This window comes from Lissotriton helveticus, chromosome 9 (assembly GCF_964261635.1).
Source record: "Lissotriton helveticus chromosome 9, aLisHel1.1, whole genome shotgun sequence".
NCBI classification, from domain to species: domain Eukaryota; kingdom Metazoa; phylum Chordata; class Amphibia; order Caudata; family Salamandridae; genus Lissotriton; species Lissotriton helveticus.
Window position 1 is genome coordinate 346,178,713 of NC_136070.1, and position 20,406 is coordinate 346,199,118.

The following is a 20,406-nucleotide window of genomic DNA, read 5'->3' on the forward strand; positions in this document are numbered from 1 at the left end:
CGCTTAGACATAGCTGATTTTAGTTTTAGGAATGCATAGAAGTCAATTGGCTCAAGGGAATGTTCAGATTGGATCATTGAGAAAGGTAACGGCATGTGTCCGTCGTAGAGGTCTGAGACCACATTGATTCCTTTGTCTGACCAATGTTTCCAAAAAGGGGACGAGCCATTGATCTTTATGAGTGGGTTACCCCATAGAGATGAGGAAGACGACTTCTTTATTTGCAGGCCAGATTTATGCGTTCTAGTCTAAGAAGAGCTCTTTTGGTGTTGAGCATGATGTATTTAGAGTGCGTGAGGTGTGACAGGTCCATGGTGAGCACAGCTGCGAGATGGGCTCTACCTATGACAGCCTTCCCTATATTGATCCACAATGGCATGTAACCAGGTGTGTCATTGAGCCAGAAAGCTCCCTGTTTATATAAGAAGGCAGTGTGATAGTTCTTGAAGTTGGGTAGTCCTAGCCCACCTTTTTGTTTTGGGAGTTGCAATTTTTTTCATAGAGATTCTGGGTTTTTTCCCTTTCCAAAGGAAGTTACTAAATAGTTTGTCTATTTTTTGTAGAAAGTCCTCTGTAAATGTCATAGGGAGCATGCTTGCCATATAATTGATTAAGGGGGTGATCATCATCTTTAATGTCTCCGCTCTACCCCACCATGACAGGAATTTCGGGGACCACCCTTCCAGGAGCTTGTGTACTTTTTTGAAGAGTGTATCTTCGTTGATTTTTAGTGTCATGATTAGGTCCTTCTCAAATTCCAGGCCAAGGTATTTGAAGCTCTTCGGTTGCCAGGTGAGCCCAGAATCGCCTAAAATATTTCTATCACTCATGTTATTTAGCATTTTCACCTCAGTCTTGTCCTTATTCAGGGAGTACCCGGACACACCAGAGAATTCCTCAATCGTGGAGAGCAGCGCAGGTATAGCTCTATCAGCCTGTTAACTAAGGACTAAAACATCATCAGCATATGCCGTGAGTTTGATAATGCAGTCATTGAATGGGATTCCCGGGATGTCAGCATTCTCCCGAATCCGGTACAGGAAGGGTTCAATTGCCAGGAGGAAAAGGGATGGGGACAAGGGGCATCCCTGTCTGGTCCCTTGCTCTAGCTTGAAAGGTGAGGAGAAAGCTCCTCCGGCCCTCACTCTAGCAGTGGGGCAAGCATATAGTGACATTACCAGCCTGGTAAAGAAAGGGCCCAGCTCGAATTTATGGAGTACCGCTTCCAGGTATGACCAATCCACCTTGTCAAACGCTTTCTTTGTGTCGAGTGTTATCGCAGCGGTGGGTGTGGAGAGGAGCTTAGCCTTTTCTATCACGTGAGCTAGGATTCTGGTATTGTCACTTGACCATCTATTTTTCAGAAAGCCGGCTTGTGAGGGGTGGATTAAGGAGGGCAGTACTCTCTGGATGCGTTTAGCAAGAATTGATGCCAAAAGCTTACAATCCAAGTTTATTAACGAGATGGGTCTGTAGTTTTTGGCGAGTTTAGGGTCTTTCCCCTCTTTGGGTATCACGGCAATCACTGCCTCGGCCATCGTTCCCTTTACCTCTCCCGTAAGACTAATCTCACTAAACGCGTTCAGAATTGGTTCCGTAAGCGTGCGTGAGAAAGATATATAACATTTTGCTGTAAAGTCATCTGGGCCAGGGGCTTTCCCACTCTTAAGAGACTTGATCGCACTTGCAACTTCTGCCTCGGATATCGGTTCGTTTAAGCAGTCCTGTTCTGATGGGGTAAGTGTTGGTAGTGTGCATTTGGAGAGGAAATCCACTAATTTCCCTTTATCAACATTTATATTCTTGGCATACAGTTTCTCATAGAAATCTTTGAATAAATGGGCATTTTTATTAGGGTCCGAATTGGGGTTGCCTTTGTCATCTAAAAGGGAATTGATCGCGTTCTTTTGAATTTTAAATTTAAGGTAGGCTGCTAAACCTTTCCCCGCCTTATTAGAGTCACAGATTTTAAAGCGTTTCTTCCTGTCTAACCAGACTCCTGCCCTTTCACTCACTAATTTATTATAGGTGTATTTCTGGTTGGTCAGTGCAGACAGCGATTTTGCACTTCTACTGTGCAGGTATTCGCGCTGGAGTATGGAGATGTCTTTTTCCAGAGTTAAGAGGGCGGCATTATGATTTTTGTTTATTGCAGATGATATCTTTATGAGTAGTCCCCTTATGGTGGTCTTTAGAGCTTCCCACCGAATTAAGTCAGAGGTGTCATCTTTTTTATTAATTGTTAAGAAGTCTTTGAGGGCGCACTCTATAGTTTCTCTATGCTTCTCATCATTCAGAATGGCATCGTTGAGGCGCCACATTGACTGGCGGGTTGTTGGCTTAATATTCGATAGAGTAAGTGAAATGCAAGAGTGGTCAGAAACTAGTCTTGGTGCAATGTTTGTGTCTTCTATTCTGGCCAAGGCATTCCTAGTTATGAAAATGTAATCAATTCTCGAAAACGAGTCGTGAGGTGGGGAGTAGAAAGAATAGTCTCTACCGTCGGGGTGTTGTATACGCCATGTGTCTACCATATGAAATCTGCTACAAAGCTTAGTGAATTCCTTATGGGCTTTGCCTGGTCGGAAGGTGCACTTAGAGTCCCTATCCAAGGCCGGGTCAAACGGAAGGTTGAAATCACCTGCTAGTATGTGAACCGATGAGTCCGGAATAGTGTCTATCTGTTTTGCGATTTCTGACCAGAAGGGAGGTTCATGTGTGTTAGGGGCGTATACCGTTGTGATGTAGAACTCGGTGTCATCTTTGATTAATTTCACCGAGACCCATCTGCCTTTGGTGTCTACGGAGGAGGAAACCACTTCCACATTGGCCTTCTTGGCTAACAATATTACTACCCCGTTTTTCTTAGACACAGCACCAGAGCCCACCACCTCAGTAAAAAATGTATTACGTAGGGTATGAAAGCGTTTTGCCTCCAGTCTTGTTTCTTGTAGTAGGGCTAAATCTCCATGCTGTCTACGGAGATAATCGAGTACTTTTTGTCGTTTAACTGGTTGGTTCAGACCCTTCACATTCAGTGAGAGCAATTTAAGGTTATTTATGGTTGTCGTCCCTATGGGAGTATCTATAGTGTGAGCCATCATCTGTCGTGTGTGTAACATTTTGACTTACTGCTTTGAGCTGTATTAGTATTAGAGATTGCACGCGGGCCTATACACAGTTGGTGCAGCATTACGCAGGAAATAGCATTAGTGTAAGTAAGAGCTGCGTTGGCTGCAAGAAGCACATTAGGTTGCAAGATAGGACGTAAATTAGAAAAACAAAAGCAAGACAATACACAAAATGCAAAAACAATCCCCCCCATACCCCTTCCATCCACCCTCCACCCACCTCCCCTTCCCACAACCCTCCCCTCCCACCCCAATAGTAGAAAAAGAACATGGCGACTCGGGAACGACTGCGAGGCCGCCTCCAAGCAGCTTACTCAAACCTAGTGATCATAAGAGCTGCAGAACAAACGTCAGATTAAAGGTCTAACAAACACGTGGGTGAATAGACATAACAATAGTATTGTAACAGTGAAACCAGCAAGGCCACTATGGTGGCTGCAGTACTATGAATGACATACGTCATTAATAACTACCGACTATAACACAGATAAAACACATTGCGCAAATACTTAAGCGTAAGAATACTAGCATAATAATCTCAACAGTAGGCACTGTAACAGGATCCGGCAGACTATACTGACAAAGTCGATCATGTAACAGGTAATAAAGTGGTGAACCATAAATGACCAAATAGGGTCACACAACCAGACGTCCATTTCAGATCAGTATACCCAACAGGTTAAGGCCATAAGGTGGAGCAGACCCACAGTAAGTAACAATAGTCATGGACTTTGAGCGAAGACACTCAAGCTCAATTAGACAGGCTAAGAGGAGACAGAGATCAAGGGGCCATTATTGTAGGATAGTCAAAGCTCATCCTAGGCTGGATGCAGAAGCGCTCATCTGGGCCGAAGGGGAAACCTCCATGTTGGCATCTCCCTGGCTGAATAGCAGGTGTCGTCGTTTTTGCGGGTCAGAGAACACCTGGGTTACACCTTGTAGGGTTACTTTGAACTTGGTCGGCCCAATAAAACCATAAATGTATCCAAGAGATTTCAATTGTGGTCTCAGTGCAAGGAAAGCTTTCCTGATTTCCATAGTTTCTTTGCTAAAATCCTGTGAAATGAAGATTTTGTGCCCTTTCCACAGAACATGGTTATGCTTACGGACGAAGGTAAGTATCTGTTCTGTGTGTTGATATCTGAGCGGCTTGCACACTATCGCTCTCGGACCCTTCTGATCCTTGGTGATTCGCCCCGGGACTCTATGAGCCCTGTCGAACTCCAGGGGCTGAGTGAAAGTTAGATTTGTGGCCTGTGTAAACCACTGTTCAAGGAAGGTTATACATGATCCTAGGGATTCCTCCGCTTTCTCTGGCACACCAAAAATTCTGAGATTTCCCCTCCTATTTCTGTCTTCCAACTCCGCAACTTTCCTCACTAGGTGCTCCGAGCACAGGGTTAGCTTCTTGATGGCACCACAGGTTTTGTTTTCGGAATCTTCAAGTTTACTTATCCTGTTCTCTATTTCCATCAACCTCGAGTTGATATCCTTGATGTCTTGGCGAACTGCAACCACCTCCTCTTTGGTGGATTTGGCTAGGTCCCTAATCTCATCCAGTCTGCTTAAGATAGTCTCCAAGATAGTCTCCATGGCTTCCGCCATGTCCTTTTTTCCTTTGACTGGAGTCGGAGGGTCAGACTTCAGGCGCTTGGGTGTTTTCCCATTGTCCTTGTCTCCCATTCTGAGGCCGGTTGGCGGGAATTGCTGGTGCCTATCTCCTTTAATTATTTTATTTATTATTTTATTTATTATAGAGGTTGAACAGGTCTGGTAGTACTACAGTAGCACCCTTCGTCAGCGTTTAGCGCAGAGTAGCTTTTACATATGACAGTTTTTTCCTTGTGTTCACAAAGCGCACAACGCAGTGTCTGGGTCGTGTTGCACCATCGTCAGGTAGCACATGAATCGAGTGAGCGAGCTCCCCTATATGAAGGTCATAGTATAGTTCATAGCACGTAAATGCGCCTTTAGGTCTAGTGTCGAATTGTGGGTAGAGATTTTCTTTATGCTCCCATGAAGGTTATGTGTGCATTACAGCCAGCTTCGATACACAGCCTCACACGGAGGAACATCAATAGGAGCCGCCATTTTGTATGTCGCAGAGCGTGTCCCTCCGTTTACAGGCTGCTGAGAGAAACACTAACAATGTGACACATAGGGGCAAACCATATACTAGACTCAGACCTCCAACCTCCTTGTGGTAAATCAGACCCCAGTAATTTGCTGGTAAGACAGTGGTAGTCGGCGTGCTCTGGCTTGGTATTCATTCGCTATTCATTCGCTTTCATTAGCACGTCGAGGTCAGAGTCCCGCTCAGTACATATTTTATTCATACGATAGGGAGTAGTATCTGTGTGCAACATGACCTGTAAGTCTGGTTTTGGTAGCGTGGGTCATAACAGCGGGGCCGCAAGGTATCTATGCGCGAAATCAGGAGTGCCGGCAAGCCGCCATTTTCAAACGGTAGTTTCGCGCCGTTTTCATTTACATTCGCCGATAAAACTTTTTTTCCTCAATCACGCTGTACTCGCGACCCAGCCGCCGCGCTGTAGTGAAGTGGAGTCATCGCCGATTTAAACTCTTGCTCTCCCAGCGACGAGGCAAGCATGTACTCCGGGAGGGTCCAGGAGGATTCGTGATTGTAGCGGGTTTGGGCTCCGGTCCACTTTGCAGCGTCAGCGGTCGGGACATAAGGTAGCTTTCCTCCGCTCCCCGTGCACGGATTCGGCTCAGATTTTCAGAGCCAGCCGGGGTGACGCTCCGACATCAAAATCTCCGCTTGGGTCAGGAGAGGGAGTCGGATTGCAGCTCTTTGGCAACGAAAGATCGTAGCTGCCTGGAGGAGGACAGAATTACGCCGCCATTTCACCAGCTTCCAAGCCATGCCCCGATTCCAGATGTAACACTTAACAAGAAGACAAGGCAATGTAATTCCAGGCTACTCAAAGTATAACTGATGCCACTAGACAACATAGGACAGGAAGTAGGCAAGAACTAGGTAATATCAAATTAAGGGGTGGACTAAAATATAAACCTAACATCTCTTGCCAATTAAGGGAATCCCCTTGGGACTGACCCCAGTAGATTGCTCTCAACAAAGTCATACAGCGCAGTCATAGTGAGACTTGCTTTAAAAAGCCTGTTGTACTCAATGCAAGGTGGATCAAGTTTGACAACCACACTGAGACAGGTAAGACTCCAAAGGCAACAACAGAAGTCCTTCCCTTACCCGATCGGAATGGAGACCAATCCAGAGGTCACACTGTAAACACATATGGACTGCAACAGAAAGTGGACCGAACTTGGAGTGGAACAGAAAAGCAGAGTGGAAGAGTAACCTGAATACAGGACAAACAGGACACCAATCAGACCAGGAAAAAAACAAAACTAGGAATTATGATAAGGCCATCAGAAATCAAGAACAGGAATACAGCAATCCTGGGCAAGTTGTATCCGACAATCACTGGACCAAGTAATGCCCCATTGGCACAGGGAGACTAGAACTAGGATTCAGAGCAAGGAATTCGGGGATTGAACCAACAGCCACTGGAACAAGTAATGCCCTGCTGGTACATGGAAACTGGAACGAAGATTGGAGTAAGTACCCAACAGGCACTGTAACAAGTTATGCCCTACTGGTACATGGGATACACACAGGAATTCAGAACAAGGACTTAATAGAGATTTAGAACAAGGAAATAAAGGGAATAGCTGGCAGCTCAGAGAGCACATGGTCAGGAAGCCGAGCAGGAAAAACAGAAATGAGGATGTCCAGCTATAAAGGAAATAGAGACTGAGCAACAAGGGAAACACACGAGCACAGTGCTGCATGGGGAAGCCACAGGAAAGCAGGACACTACAAAATCAGTAGCAGGAACCATGAATTCCAGTCAAGGTGTCAAGGATTCAGCAGTGCAGGAAATTGGAGAAGAAAGCAGGAGCTCCTAGCAACAGCGGTGGAAGCACAAGTTCTGAAGTAGAAGCCAGGATTAAATACCTCCTCACAACCACGCAGGGTGATTGTAATTCAGCACAGGTCTGAGCTGGCTGCAGCACAGTGCAGGTAAAAGCAGCCAAAGTCTTTCCTCTAGATCAGAACTCACAAAAAAAGAGAGAAAGACTATAAAAAGGGCCAGGAATGCTATCCGTATTCTGGGTTCAATTTTCTGTGCCCTGTCAGTTCGATAGAGATAGTCAATTGAGGGAAAAACTAAAGGAAAATTCAGGATTTTTTTAAAACTGCCCTCACCCACTTTGCAGTGGCATGCTTCATCATAGGTTCACTGCAAACCTCCAGGTGCAGATCAACACACTGGATGGAGTACTGTTTTTAGGGGGTGAGGGAGAAAAAGATGAGAAAAGTTTGTGAGTGGGAAAAAGTGTTCCCCAGAGAAGGGATCTCTAGTGCAGAAAAGAAAAGAATAAAACTGTCTAAGGAGATACCACTACGATACGTTTATTTCTAGTTCCCCTTGACATGGTTAAAAATGACTGTGATATGGGGGTATACAGGAGGGCTAGAACCCCACTGCATATACCAACATGTTTCAGCCTTCTGGTTTTGCCCTCATGGGTCATAGGCCTTCTTCAGGGTATGGATCCATTGAATAATGTGTCTTGACCAAAATCTGGCCTTTTTATTTGAAAAAAATAAAGCAGTAAAAAAGGGGCAAAGTACACCTTATGCTTTCCTGTAACTCATCTGTTTTCTGCAAAGGGGACAAACATCAAGAACCTGTTTTCCCAAAAAAATGTAAGTATTAAATATTTCCCATCTTGTCTACACCTCTGTTTTTTTCCCGTGTATATTCATAAAAACACGAGCAGACCATCATGTGAGATTTTTATTGGACACTACAACCACCAGCCTAGTTCAAAGTGTTATTAAGCTAAATGTCCCCGTTTTATACAGGGTATGTTGTTAGACTCTTACCTGAGTTTCACGAGTAATTCTCTTAACCTGGGACCGTTGTCGGAACACCACCTTTAGTCACACTCTGTATCATAAAGCACAAATCAGAACTCTTAGATTGCGTAACTGTCGCCATCTCGTTCAATTCTGACCATATCTCCATCCTACAAAACCGAGTGAAATTGTATTCACATTCAAAGCCCGGTCTTACTTTTAATGCACTCGGCTAAAGCTTAATAACAAGATTATAGGGTCCTGTCATGACTGCTCTCTCATTTATAACATCATGCAATTAAGGAGGCTCTTAGTTACTTTCTCCCCTGCTCCGACACCAGCATTGTAGGATAAATATTCCTCCAGATCCCTGCCTGAAGGAGTGCACAGAGGTTTCAGGAAGCAACCAGTACACATAACAAAATCCAGAAGGGAAGAAGGATCAGATCTAGTTTCGTAATATGACCAGAATTTGTGCAAGGGAGCACATGGGCATGCTGGAAGAGGTAAGACAGAGTTCAAAGTATAATCAGAATCACCAACAGTACCATAATGCATTAGTGGTTGATAAGTAAACCCTGTCATGGAATCTGGAGTGGATCTGATTCCCAAGAGAGTTTGAATACTGAAATTCAACACAGGTTTCAAACTAGTAGTCAAGATAGTAGTGCCACCTGATAGCAGTATCCTGACAGTCATGTAAACCAAATCACAGGAACTCCTTTAATCCATTTTCACCCTCAAACAGATTTTCTCACATATTCACATACTATTGATTCTTCTTCATAATGTCACACCTTGACTAGGCAATGGACTCTACCAGTAGGTCTCACTCTCATTGCCACACAATTACAAATAATGTAGAATAACACAGGAAGACACCTACTACATCTCATTAGCAATGGAGGAAGACAGGGTTATTTTCAGGGTCAGACTGGCCTACATGGCAATCAGGCACTCACTGCAAGATAGGCTGATCTGACAGGTTAGTGTGATTGCCTGTATTTTGGATGTTGGGGACCTGTTTTGTGGTTTGCTTTGCCATTTGTGGACTGCTGATTTACCTGCTATTAAAACAGGCGTTTCCTGTAAAACGCTCAAAACCATGTAGGTTCCATCCTAGACCTTGCAAAACACTTGTACAACGTATCTTTACAAGTTTAAAAATCCCTGAATTTACAAACATGGGCCACGTTTTTAGCTTTCCAATTCGGTGTTGGGAACCACTTTTATTTTGGTATCTGGGCCTAATTTCTGTCCCATTCCGACACTTATTATCATCTCTGTTTTTTTTTTATGCCCTTAGCGAAGTACATTTCTAGATGTTCAACCTCAGCAAGTTACATCGCTTGGCATTTAACAGTCAAGAAACTGTATTCACCCATAGGGCTGATCATTCACCCAAGTAAAGCTCAAAAGATGCTCACAAAAGATAACACTGCTACATGCTCTCTTCCAAGGTCTCAGCAACAGCACTCCATTTTTGATTTTGCGACATCGCACCCACCTCCCTGGGGCTTTAATTTTAGAAATAATGCAGGGGAGTCGTGCTTTAAAATATAAAATTGTGTAGGGGTGCCCGCGCGGACCTCCCTCGGGCCCTGGGGACCACCATCTCTCCAAGGCAAAATTGTTAGTAATGGGTGGCATTGCAGAACCCGCATGCCCTGGTGACCGCCACCTCCCCGGGGCAAATGTAATAATAGGGCGGGAGCTGCATGGACCGCCATGCCCTGGTGAGCATCACCTCTCCAGGTCTAAAATAACATGTTAAAGGGGGAGGAGGGTGCGCAGCTCCCCTCCCAGACCTTATATGGCCCCAGGAACCACCACCTCCCTGGGGCTGGCTTGCAAACAACAAGGGAGGGGGGCTTGGCAGCCCCCTTACTGCATTGAATTAAGGCCGGCCCCCATCCCATTTTAATTAAAGTATTTGTCCCTGAGGAGGTGGTGGTCTCTGGGGGGTCCACATAGCCCCAGCATCATTTATAAGTTAGCCCAGGGGAATAGGTGATTCCTGGGGCGTATAAAGCTCCAGGAGGGGGTGTCCGTTCAGCTCTTCCCACCCCCCTCAATATCAGTACAGCATTGGGGAGATGATGGTCCCTGGGGTCACAAGAGGCAATACAGAGGGGAGAAAAAAAGCAGAAAAGTCAAAACAGAGGGCAGAAAAACAGGCAGAAAAGCCAAAACAGAACACTCAGACACTCATACATCCACTCACAGACCTACTCAGAGATTTTGTGCCCACTCAGACACCCACTCAGATACTCATGCACCCACTCAGAGACTCGCACACCCACTTACCGACACACTCAGACAAACATACACTCACACACACACACACACACACACACACACACACACACACACACTTACAACCCCCCTCAGACACTCTCACACCCACTCAGACACTCATGCACCCACTCATGCACACTCTCAGACACTCGCACTCTCTTTGAGACATTCAATCACGCACCTGCTTAGACACTAATGCACTCTCACACACTCACTCTCAAAGGTTACAGGTGACACTGAGGAAATAAAATTTAAAAAAAACTTAGAAATTCACTTAAAAAAACAAAGATTACAGGGATGTTATAGTTAGGAAATAGAAAGTTTAAAAATTTGGAAATTCAACAAAGGTTACTGGGACATTATAGTTATGCTCAAATTTCACTCGTACAAAACCAGTGAAATTCAGCAGTTTTAGTTAGCTGAACTAACTAGAATGTACGACCCTGCAGTGCTCTGCTTATGACTTCACATATTACATCACTCATGACGTGGTCAGTGACATCACTGATGATATCTCAAATGACATCACCAATGACCTCACTGATTATATCATCCACAGAAAACCCACTCACACCCCAATAGAACAATAGAACCTCTCATATACCCACTCCCACACAATCCCGCACATACCCATACCAGTACTTAAACAACCAATCACTCATCCAAAGAGCCACCCACACATCCATAGAGCCACTCACAGATCCATAGAGCCACTCACACATCCACTCATTCATACTGCCACTCACAATCACACTCAATCACCCATACAGAAACTCACACAGCCACTCACTCGCTCATACAGATACTCCCACACCCATCACTCACACATACAGTCACTCACACTGCCACTCACTCATAAAAACAGCTAGTCCCACATCCAGTCATAGACAGACACCTTACCACCCACTCATACACCCTTACAGCCACTCACACACCCACTCAATCACCCATACAGAAATTATCATAGCCACTTGCTCACCCATACAGGTACTAAAACACCCACACACTCGCCCACACAGACACTCACACTGCCGCTCACTCACCAATACAGCTATTCACAGACCCACTCACTTACCCATACAGGCACTGACACAGTCTCACACTCACCCATACAACCACTTACTCTCCCAAAGAACCACTTAACCATTCACACATCCATACAGCCACTGACACTCACCCCTTCAACCTCTCATACATACATCCAGTCTCCAATACAGCCACTCACACTCTCACTTACCTGTACACCACTAAAAGAGGTACTCACCCATACAACTACTTGAACACCCATACACCCACTCACATGCACTCACCCATACAGCTACTCACATAAACACTAACACTTCCATACAGTAACTCACACACATACAGCCACTCAGACTTTTACACACTAATAAATATAGTCACAGAGCCACTCTGATTAGATATGTTAGAAATAATATGACGAATTACTAGTACAGAAAAAATAGTAATTTAACCTATACTGTAGCTTAGTATATATATTTAAGTCTCAGAAACCTTTATGAAACTCTTAGTCATGGGATGATGCCATCAGTGATGTCATTTGAGATGTTATCAGTGATGGCTCTTACCAGGTCATGAGTGATTTAATATGTGAGGTCATAAGCAGTGCATTGTAGGGGCATATGTTATAGGTAGGTCAGGTAACTATAACTGCTGAATTTCACTGGTTTTCTATGAGTAAAATCTGAGCCTAACTATAACATCCCTGTAACCTTTGGCTTTTTTCAGTGAAAATACATATCCTTCCTCAGCAAAATTGTTTTATTTGAATTGTGCTGCAACATAAAAATCATCAACGTGTTTTAGCATTCAAGCCTTGTAACTCTTTTCACGGGAGATTAGTTTGGGGATTTCCAAGGTCCATTGCTCCAGTTAGGATTTTTTCTACTTTTTCAGCTGTGTAGCACAAAGCCTTTTCAACAAGATGAGGCATTTGGAAGCCAAATCATGCTTGTCATCAATTGTAAGGCTAGAGAGAGAATTGAAGATAATGGTCTTAAACTGATTTCTGACCTTGTTGCCCAGAAAGAGAAACGTTCTTTTTAAAATGTATTTTCAGACTTTACAGATCATTTTACATGAAAGCAACATCTGGCAGTAGGTACCACATTTCTTTAAATAATTCATACAAGTGGTGTTTTCAGAAAGGTTTTACAATTCTTGTTTCGGGAGGTTATTTTAAATGGTAGAAACAGTTGTTGAACTCCCATTTCAGTAGGTTTCTTCTGCCTTTTTATTGTGTCCGTAGTTGCTGATGTGAAGACAGGTCTGACCAAGTTTAGTTATTAATTTCTCAAAATAGAGTGCTGTGACATTTTTGTGAAGTAGTGAGATTTTAAAGTGGGACTTGTTCAATGAGGGCTCCCACAAATGTCTGTTTGCTATTGGCTTAAGAGGTGCATGTTTCCCAATAAGTGAAAATCTGAAATGTTTCATTACAATTGCCTTTGCTCTTTATGATTTTTTTCAAATTTTAATTAGATGTTTTTACTCAGAGTTCTACACAAGCAAAAACAAGCAAAATGAACCTTGTACTGGGTATTGCTAATTCTAATAATCAATACTGATAGTCTAAAATCAGGTATTCTTTGGTGATTTGGTTTGAGTAAGTGCCACACTCAATGAGAACAACAACAGTTTTAACAACATTTAATAACACGCAAGCAAGATGATTTGATCAAATAAGAATGCAATTGATCTTGAGAAATGAAAATATGCATGTGCAGAAGCTAAGCAAAAAAGCAGTAAAGGAAAAGATGGTCTTTTTCTCACATCCCTTTGTCTGTCGGTCTGATTTTTGTCTATTGTGGATGGGAGACCTTCATCAACTGAGGTTATTGGTGCAGCTTCACAATAAATGTCTGGGTGGTGACACAGCTAGGGTGCTCACTAATGTCAAATCTCAGCTGGGTACGCCTTATGCTGGTGTAAGTAGGTAAAACATTGAAAATCGTCCCTGTCTGGTCCTTTTCATTCTCTGCTATGTTTTCTGTAAGTGCCCTTACAGGTGTTTTCCACCATTGCACAAGTGCCACATCTCATAGCTTCTCTCAAGCTTGTGGGTCTGGTAGCTGCCCTCCTTAGCTAATGTGGACTCTCTTCAAACCGACATATTTTGGCTTTATGTTCTGAAAGAAAATCACCATTAACTTCATGTGCAGCCAAGGTAACTGGCAAGATGTTTTCACTCCAAATGCTGCTATACAACACCTTATCTCAAGTTCAACTGACAGGTCATGGTACCAAGCACTGCCTCATCCTGCTAATGGCAGACCCTGATGTCAAACTCCTGATCCACTGTTAACTAATAAAGCTGTAAGCTGAACATTCCATTAATAGGTGTTCTTGTAAAATAACTATCCTTTGCTAATCCTAGGTGCTTTCCCTACTACTCCTAGGTGCTATGCCTGTTTCTAGGCGCTATACAAATCTGTCACAAATAATGTAGACGTGCAAGACTCAGTCCCTAATGGCTACAGACAAAGGGACCGCCATGTGTGTAGGCCCACCATCTGTCTGAAGTGGATCATCGTATACTTACATCGTATATCATTTCATATACTGTCCATCGTCTACTCTGTATACACTGTTGCCTTCATATATCATAATGCTATATATCATTTTGCTATTTCTATAGTCTTTGCACTCACTTGCTGCCAATACTCTTTTTGCTTATTTCCCGCCAATACTGGCAGATTATAGCTACGTTGTTAGTTTAAATTGCACTTCTCTCGTACACACCATTATAGCGTTTCTTTTTGTGGTTAGACAAATGTATCTGTCTCTTATCGTGTATGTAATCCATGTACTCTGATGTCCTTATGTAATGTAACTGGTTCTCTTGTAAAGCACTCTGACACCTTCGGATAAAGTATGCGCTATATAAAAATGCATAAATAAATAGTTATTGTCATCCCAAATGCCATAGAAGCTTCGAGGGTGCACACAAAAACCACTGACACCATCCAGTTTGTTTATCGTGTAACTTGCTGCTTTATTCAGGATTCCATCTCTGACCTGACGCGTTTCGAGAAAACTCTCTTTTTCAAAGGTCATATCCCTCTCACAGGTGGCTCCGTGTTTGCATGCTTATAAAGTACCTCACGTGGGCTACGCTGAGTGCACCTTCCCTCCGTTGCATGCTGGATACAGTAGTCCCACACAGAGCCCTTAGTTATCCTTAACCACTTGGATGCTAAGGTACCTGATATTCTCCCATGTAATTTCCATTGAAATCAATGGAAACTCCATGACGAGCTGAGCTCGTCATGAGCGTCGAAGGGGTTAAGTAGGTCCATGAGAAACGATAATATTTTAAAAAGGCATTATTTCGCCCCCAGTGTGTCCCGAACAAGCCTCAAGTTCGTTCACTTCCAGTGGCTTTTGCTGCTTGTCGGAAAGGAACAGTTCCAATCGCACAGCCTCCTTCAAAAGTCTTTGGATGGTGCTACCCTCCACGGTCTCGGCAGCCGTGCAATAATTGTTATCCCAAATGCCACAGAAGCTTCGAGGGTGCACACAAAAACCACTGACACCATCCGGTTTGTTTATCGTGTAACTTGCTGCTTTATTCAGGATTCCATCTCTGACCTGACGCGTTTCGAAAAAACTCTCTTTTTCAAAGGTCATATCCCTCTCACAGGTGGCTCCGTGTTTGCATGCTTATAAAGTACCTCACGTGGGCTGCGCTGAGTGCACCTTCCTTCCGTTGCATGCTGGATACAGTAGTCCCACACAGAGCCCTTAGTTATGCTTAAGTAGGTCCATGAGAAACGATAATATTTTAAAAAGGCATTATTTCGCCCCCAGTGTGTCCCGAACAAGCCTCAAGTTCGTTCACTTCCAGTGGCTTTTTCTGCTTGTCGGAAAGGAACAGTTCCAATCGCACAGCCTCCTTCAAAAGTCTTTGGATGGTGCTACCCTCCACGGTCTCTCGTGCAACGGAGGGAAGGTGCACTCAGCGCAGCCCACGTGAGGTACTTTATAAGCATGCAAACACGGAACCACCTGTGAGAGGGATATGACCTTTGAAAAAGAGAGTTTTCCCGAAACGCGTCAGGTTAGAGATGGAATCCTGAATAAAGCAGCAAGTTACACGATAAACAAACCGCATGGTGTCAGTGGTTTTTGTGTGCACCCTCGAAGCTTCTGTGGCATTTGGGATGACAATTATTGCACGACTGCCGAGACCGTGGAGGGTAGCATCATCCAAAGACTTTTGAAGGAGGCTGTGCGATTGGAACTGTTCCTTTCCGACAAGCAGCAAAAGCCACTGGAAGTGAACGAACTTGAGGCTTGTTCAGGACACACTGGGGGCGAAATAATGCCTTTTTAAAATATTATCGTTTCTTATGGACCTACTTAAGGATAACTAAGGGCTCTGTGTGGGACTACTGTATCCAGCATGCAACGGAGGGAAGGTGCACTCAGCGCAGCCCACGTGAGGTACTTTATAAGCATGCAAACACGGAGCCACCTGTGAGAGGGATATGACCTTTGAAAAAGAGAGTTTTCTCGAAACGCGTCAGGTCAGAGATGGAATCCTGAATAAAGCAGCAAGTTACACGATGAACAAACCGGATGGTGTCAGTGGTTTTTGTGTGCACCCTCGAAGCTTCTGTGGCATTTGGGATGACAAATAAATAATTATGGGGGATTTTCATTTCAAAGAGGCAAAAGATGTTTGCTCGCTTGGTGTAAGCTAAAACTCTGAAGGTTGTGCAGGATGTTAGGCACACAAAATGAAATATAACACGTGCACTCTTTTGTTTTCCAGGACTTTATCACCGTCTCACTGCAGGAGCCTGACACCCAGACGAGAACACTGGCCATTAAGCCGGACACACTTGCGGAACTCGTGGCCCATCAGTGCGCCCTGAAATTTGAGGTTGCAGACCATGAAGCGTACGGACTATTTGTTCTAGTGGACGAGAAATATTTGAAGCTGGCATCCGATGCTCTTCCTCACAAGATAAAGTCTTACATACTGAAGTGTGAGACCAAGAAAGATTTTCATTTTGTCTATAAAGAAGTAGGCAATGACGAAGTCCCAGTTATTAAAGAGACAAATTTCCTGGAGTGAAGTTTACACCAGTACGTCATCTCCCATGACTTATTGTTGAGAAGGATTGGCTCTAATGTGAAAGATGGATATTCTCGAATGTCATCTAAGTCACTGATTTGGCTCCTTGTGTTTCCCCATCAAGAAGAGAATTTTATGTCCATGGAATAGCACAGATGATGATTTATAACTGACTGAGCTAAACCACATTCTGGCTAAGTGCTAGAAAGCCCTGTTTCGGCAGGCCAACCTTCATTTTACAGACGTTGATAACTCAGCAATGTATGCTGCTGGTAAATATTTTGTCGGGTAAGAAATGGATCATCTATCGAACATATGATCTTGCTTGCATTTCTAGTCAATATGAGCTCCTCAGATCTTTGCCATGCCAGATAGGAGATCTGCATGGTCTTGAGTGGAGTTTCCCTGGCCTCTTTCGTCAGCAACATAATAAGTACTTTGGAGAATTGTAAAATACAAGCAATGCCGTAGCTCCCACAACTGGATGAAGCTGGTCTTCCTCGTGACTACCCCTTGCAAAAAAGGAATTTTATATGGATTTGAGTAGGGTTAAGAGCACGTCTAAAACCAACTTTCTGCTATCCCTTTACTAAGAGTTTCCAATTGAATTTGGGCGGTTGGAATTATTCCGTTCTTGATATAAAACGGGACACACAGTATTGATCAAAGACTGGCAGCAGAACATAATTTTGGTATATATGTGTATGCTTTTTAATTAATAACAATTAAGTTGATTATAGTTTATAATGTATTCAGAGCTTGCAAGTGGTGCTCAGTTTCAAATAACTTTTAATCTGTTTCTATTATTGAAAGGGTTTTTTCTCCTGAGGTCTTTCAAAAGTAGATTTCTGTGGAAAGTTGATGCTTGTCCTATGCTTCCATTTCTGTTACAGAACTGGAAATATTCAGCATCTTAGGTCCATAATTGAAGCGGGAGGTGGGAGCAGGCTATGAAATAGTTAAGTAGTCTGACCACAAAATTATAAAAGGCATAGCACAAGCATAAAGAAGGCCCAGTTTACAAGAAATATAAAAATCGTATGATTGTGATATCTAATGTGGGGGTGATACGAAAACACATCTGTTTTTAACGGGAAGTTCCTTTTAGGTAAATGAGAAAAACTCATTAAATTTCATTCACAGAGCTTTTGCGCTTGTATGTTAAACATATGGATGCAAAGATATCTCTGGGTGTTTTTATGAAGAATCTTAGGGCCTAACATGGGATCTCCAGCGATTTACGAACATAGATGGAACTCTGTACTGAGGAAAATCTGCTAGTTCAGGTGACTTTTTGCGGACCGACAAAGACCTTTAGGGTTTGGGAAGGGGGTGTGGTAAGGGGGAGAAACAGACTATCAATCTCAGTATGCAGTTCCTTGAGGAAGAGTAGAGATAGAGGCCTGGTCGGTATTGCAAAATTTCCCAGGGTGTCTCCCGCTTTGGGAATTAGGGCCCTCACACACCCAACTGGGTGTCATGCTTCATCATAGGGCATGCTCCTCGTCAGGCCGGCACTGCAATGCCTGACGGGCACTCTATGATGTGCTCTATTTCACAGATACATGCACAACACTCATCAAATACACAATTTAATGAGCTTGTGAGCATTCACCAACAGTGTGCATGGTATTTCCCACCCTGTGAGCTCTTGTAAAACTATTCCAGTAGAAGTAACTTTCTACGATGGAGAGTAGCAGCAGATCATTGGAGGGAATGAGTTTGTGGAGAAAAAAATAAGAAAATGAAATGTTATGCATAGCTGTCCAAACCTATTGTACTTACTTATTAGAAGTGTCTGCTCACCAGACAATCCCCACTAAAAGCGCAAAAGAACAGATTATACACACTTATTTGTATGAGTTGGGTCTGCTTTTCTATGTAGTCCTGACGATTGTTGTAAAGTTTAAATAACTTAAAAATCTGTGAAAATCACAAACCTTTTAGTTTATGGCTTTCAATTAAGTTTTGAGATTCAGACTGCAGCTATGTACATTTTAGTCCCTTGAAAAAATGTAATTTTGCTTCAGATAGAGAAACTTGCCTATTTTTGTGAAAAACACAATGTTCAAAATAACTAGATGGTACTGTTCTGATTCTAAAACCAAGGCCTTGTATATTGAGGAACATAATGGCAAAGAGTGTCTGTAAAAGGGCAAAGCTTTCTTGTTAGAGCTCAAAGTCCAGACATAGAGAAACTTGTGGGCTGTATAGGTTTGATGTCAATGTCACAGACGGATAATGGTAGTAACCAAATCGCTGCATCTTCATTTCAATGCAGTATTATTGAGTATTTTAAAGGTAGACATGTTGTGCCTGTGCTCCACCTGACTGAGTGCTACACCACTGCCACACGTGTCTTAGTGCTACTCAGTTGATGTTTCTGGATGAGGCTGCCTCTTCTATTGTGATTCAACCAAAACCACATTATAATTTGAGTGGATTTTGCTAATTTTGAACATGAAATAACTGAATAATTTAAAAACTGTTCAATGACATTTTAAAGCCTCAACCCTGAACGTTTAAGGCCTAGTGGAAAAGGAAGTTTGAAGAACCCAGGCTTAATAAGGTGGAAGTGTTCAGTTAAGTTACATAAGAATTTTTGTAGTGCCAACCATATCAAACAATGGCCTCTGAGCACTTATGTGCAAAAATTATCATTTAAGAGCTTAAAACGAACCTCAGGTGAAAGGACAATGTGAACAAAGAAGAATACACTTGAACATAATCCAGCTAAGCAGGAAATGTTGTGTGGCCCCCCTTGCCCTCTTTGAGGATGCAGTCATTCCACAGTTTTGCTCCAGAAATGCAAAGCGATCTTTATCCTTCAGATGTTTTCCACATCATAAAGATTTGATTGTTGGTCAAAAAAAGGGTTATAGATGAGCAGCGTTTTGCAAATTCTTCAGATATACTAGCCACAGAACCATAAATGCACTGTTCACCAGAAGAATCCTTTCAAAAGTATTCAAATCTTTGATGGATTGAAATTATTTAAAGGTCTGGATAGTTTGGGTAAACAACAAAAAGCGCTTCAAAAAGAAATGAGCTTCCCCTGGCAAGATATCGTTGCATGAAACATGGAACTACTCTCTTTCCCACTGGCCCAGTACTGGTACTAAATGTAGCATGCCAGTAAAATTGTGCCTGCAACCACTTTAATTCAGTTAGATGAATACAATATTTGTTGTTAGCTGAAATGGGTGAACATTGAGTGACAGTGGATACCATTGCTGTTGCTTGACAGTTGCATTGTCCTGCTTGGAAAGAGATGTTCAGGGTTTTCTTTTCTGATTGTTGCCTGTTCAACCAGGAGACATTTGTTTTAATCATGTCTTACCCCCTTGAGAACAGTGTTTGACCCTCAACAAATCCTCCTGTCTTTAAGATTCTCATATTCCTGCTCTTTAAGAATTTGGAATGCTTTAAATCAGATACTGTTACTATCCTTTATTTAAATTCTGGGCGTTTACATTTGTGCCGTTGGACTGATGCACATAACGACTGAGTTATGCAAATATTTATCTAGAATGACCAGTACTGCGGTTAGAATTTTCCAAGGAGTGGTTTGCCAAAGGTTTGACTTGTTGAAGAAATAACTAATGAACCCAAATCAAAAACAAAACTTGGGTTGAAAGTCTAAAATCTGTTCCAACATTATTTTTCATGCCGTTCGACAAGTCAGGCTTTTGAGGGACTCTTGAAGAATCTCTGGAGTACTTCAGAAATAGACCAATAAACAAAAAGCTCATATACAGAATTTCCAATGGATGGAAAACTGCCTGCGTAACTGCTGCAGTAATGTGGATTAGCACATGTAAATGATTTTCTTTACTGGGAAAACATCCTGCTCATGGATACACCCTTCCACCACTCTTAACATTAAATATGGGTGGTGTATCCTCGCTTCTATCCTGGAAAATTATTTATTGCTTACCTTTGCTGCCCAAATTTGTCTGAATCTC

The 20,406-nt window shown here is 42.9% G+C and overlaps 1 protein-coding gene across 1 annotated transcript in view; it reads left to right on the top strand.

Annotated features, from left to right (window-relative positions):
• Window positions 1-18,277, top strand: part of RIN3 (Ras and Rab interactor 3) — a 506,654-nt gene extending 488,377 nt beyond the window's left edge. The window contains exon 10 of the mRNA XM_078660075.1: window positions 16,136-18,277. Coding sequence (XP_078516201.1) covers window positions 16,136-16,441 — 306 coding nt within the window. The 3' untranslated portion in view covers window positions 16,442-18,277. The remainder of the gene's footprint in view (window positions 1-16,135) is intronic.
• Window positions 18,278-20,406: the final 2,129 nt, after the last annotated feature.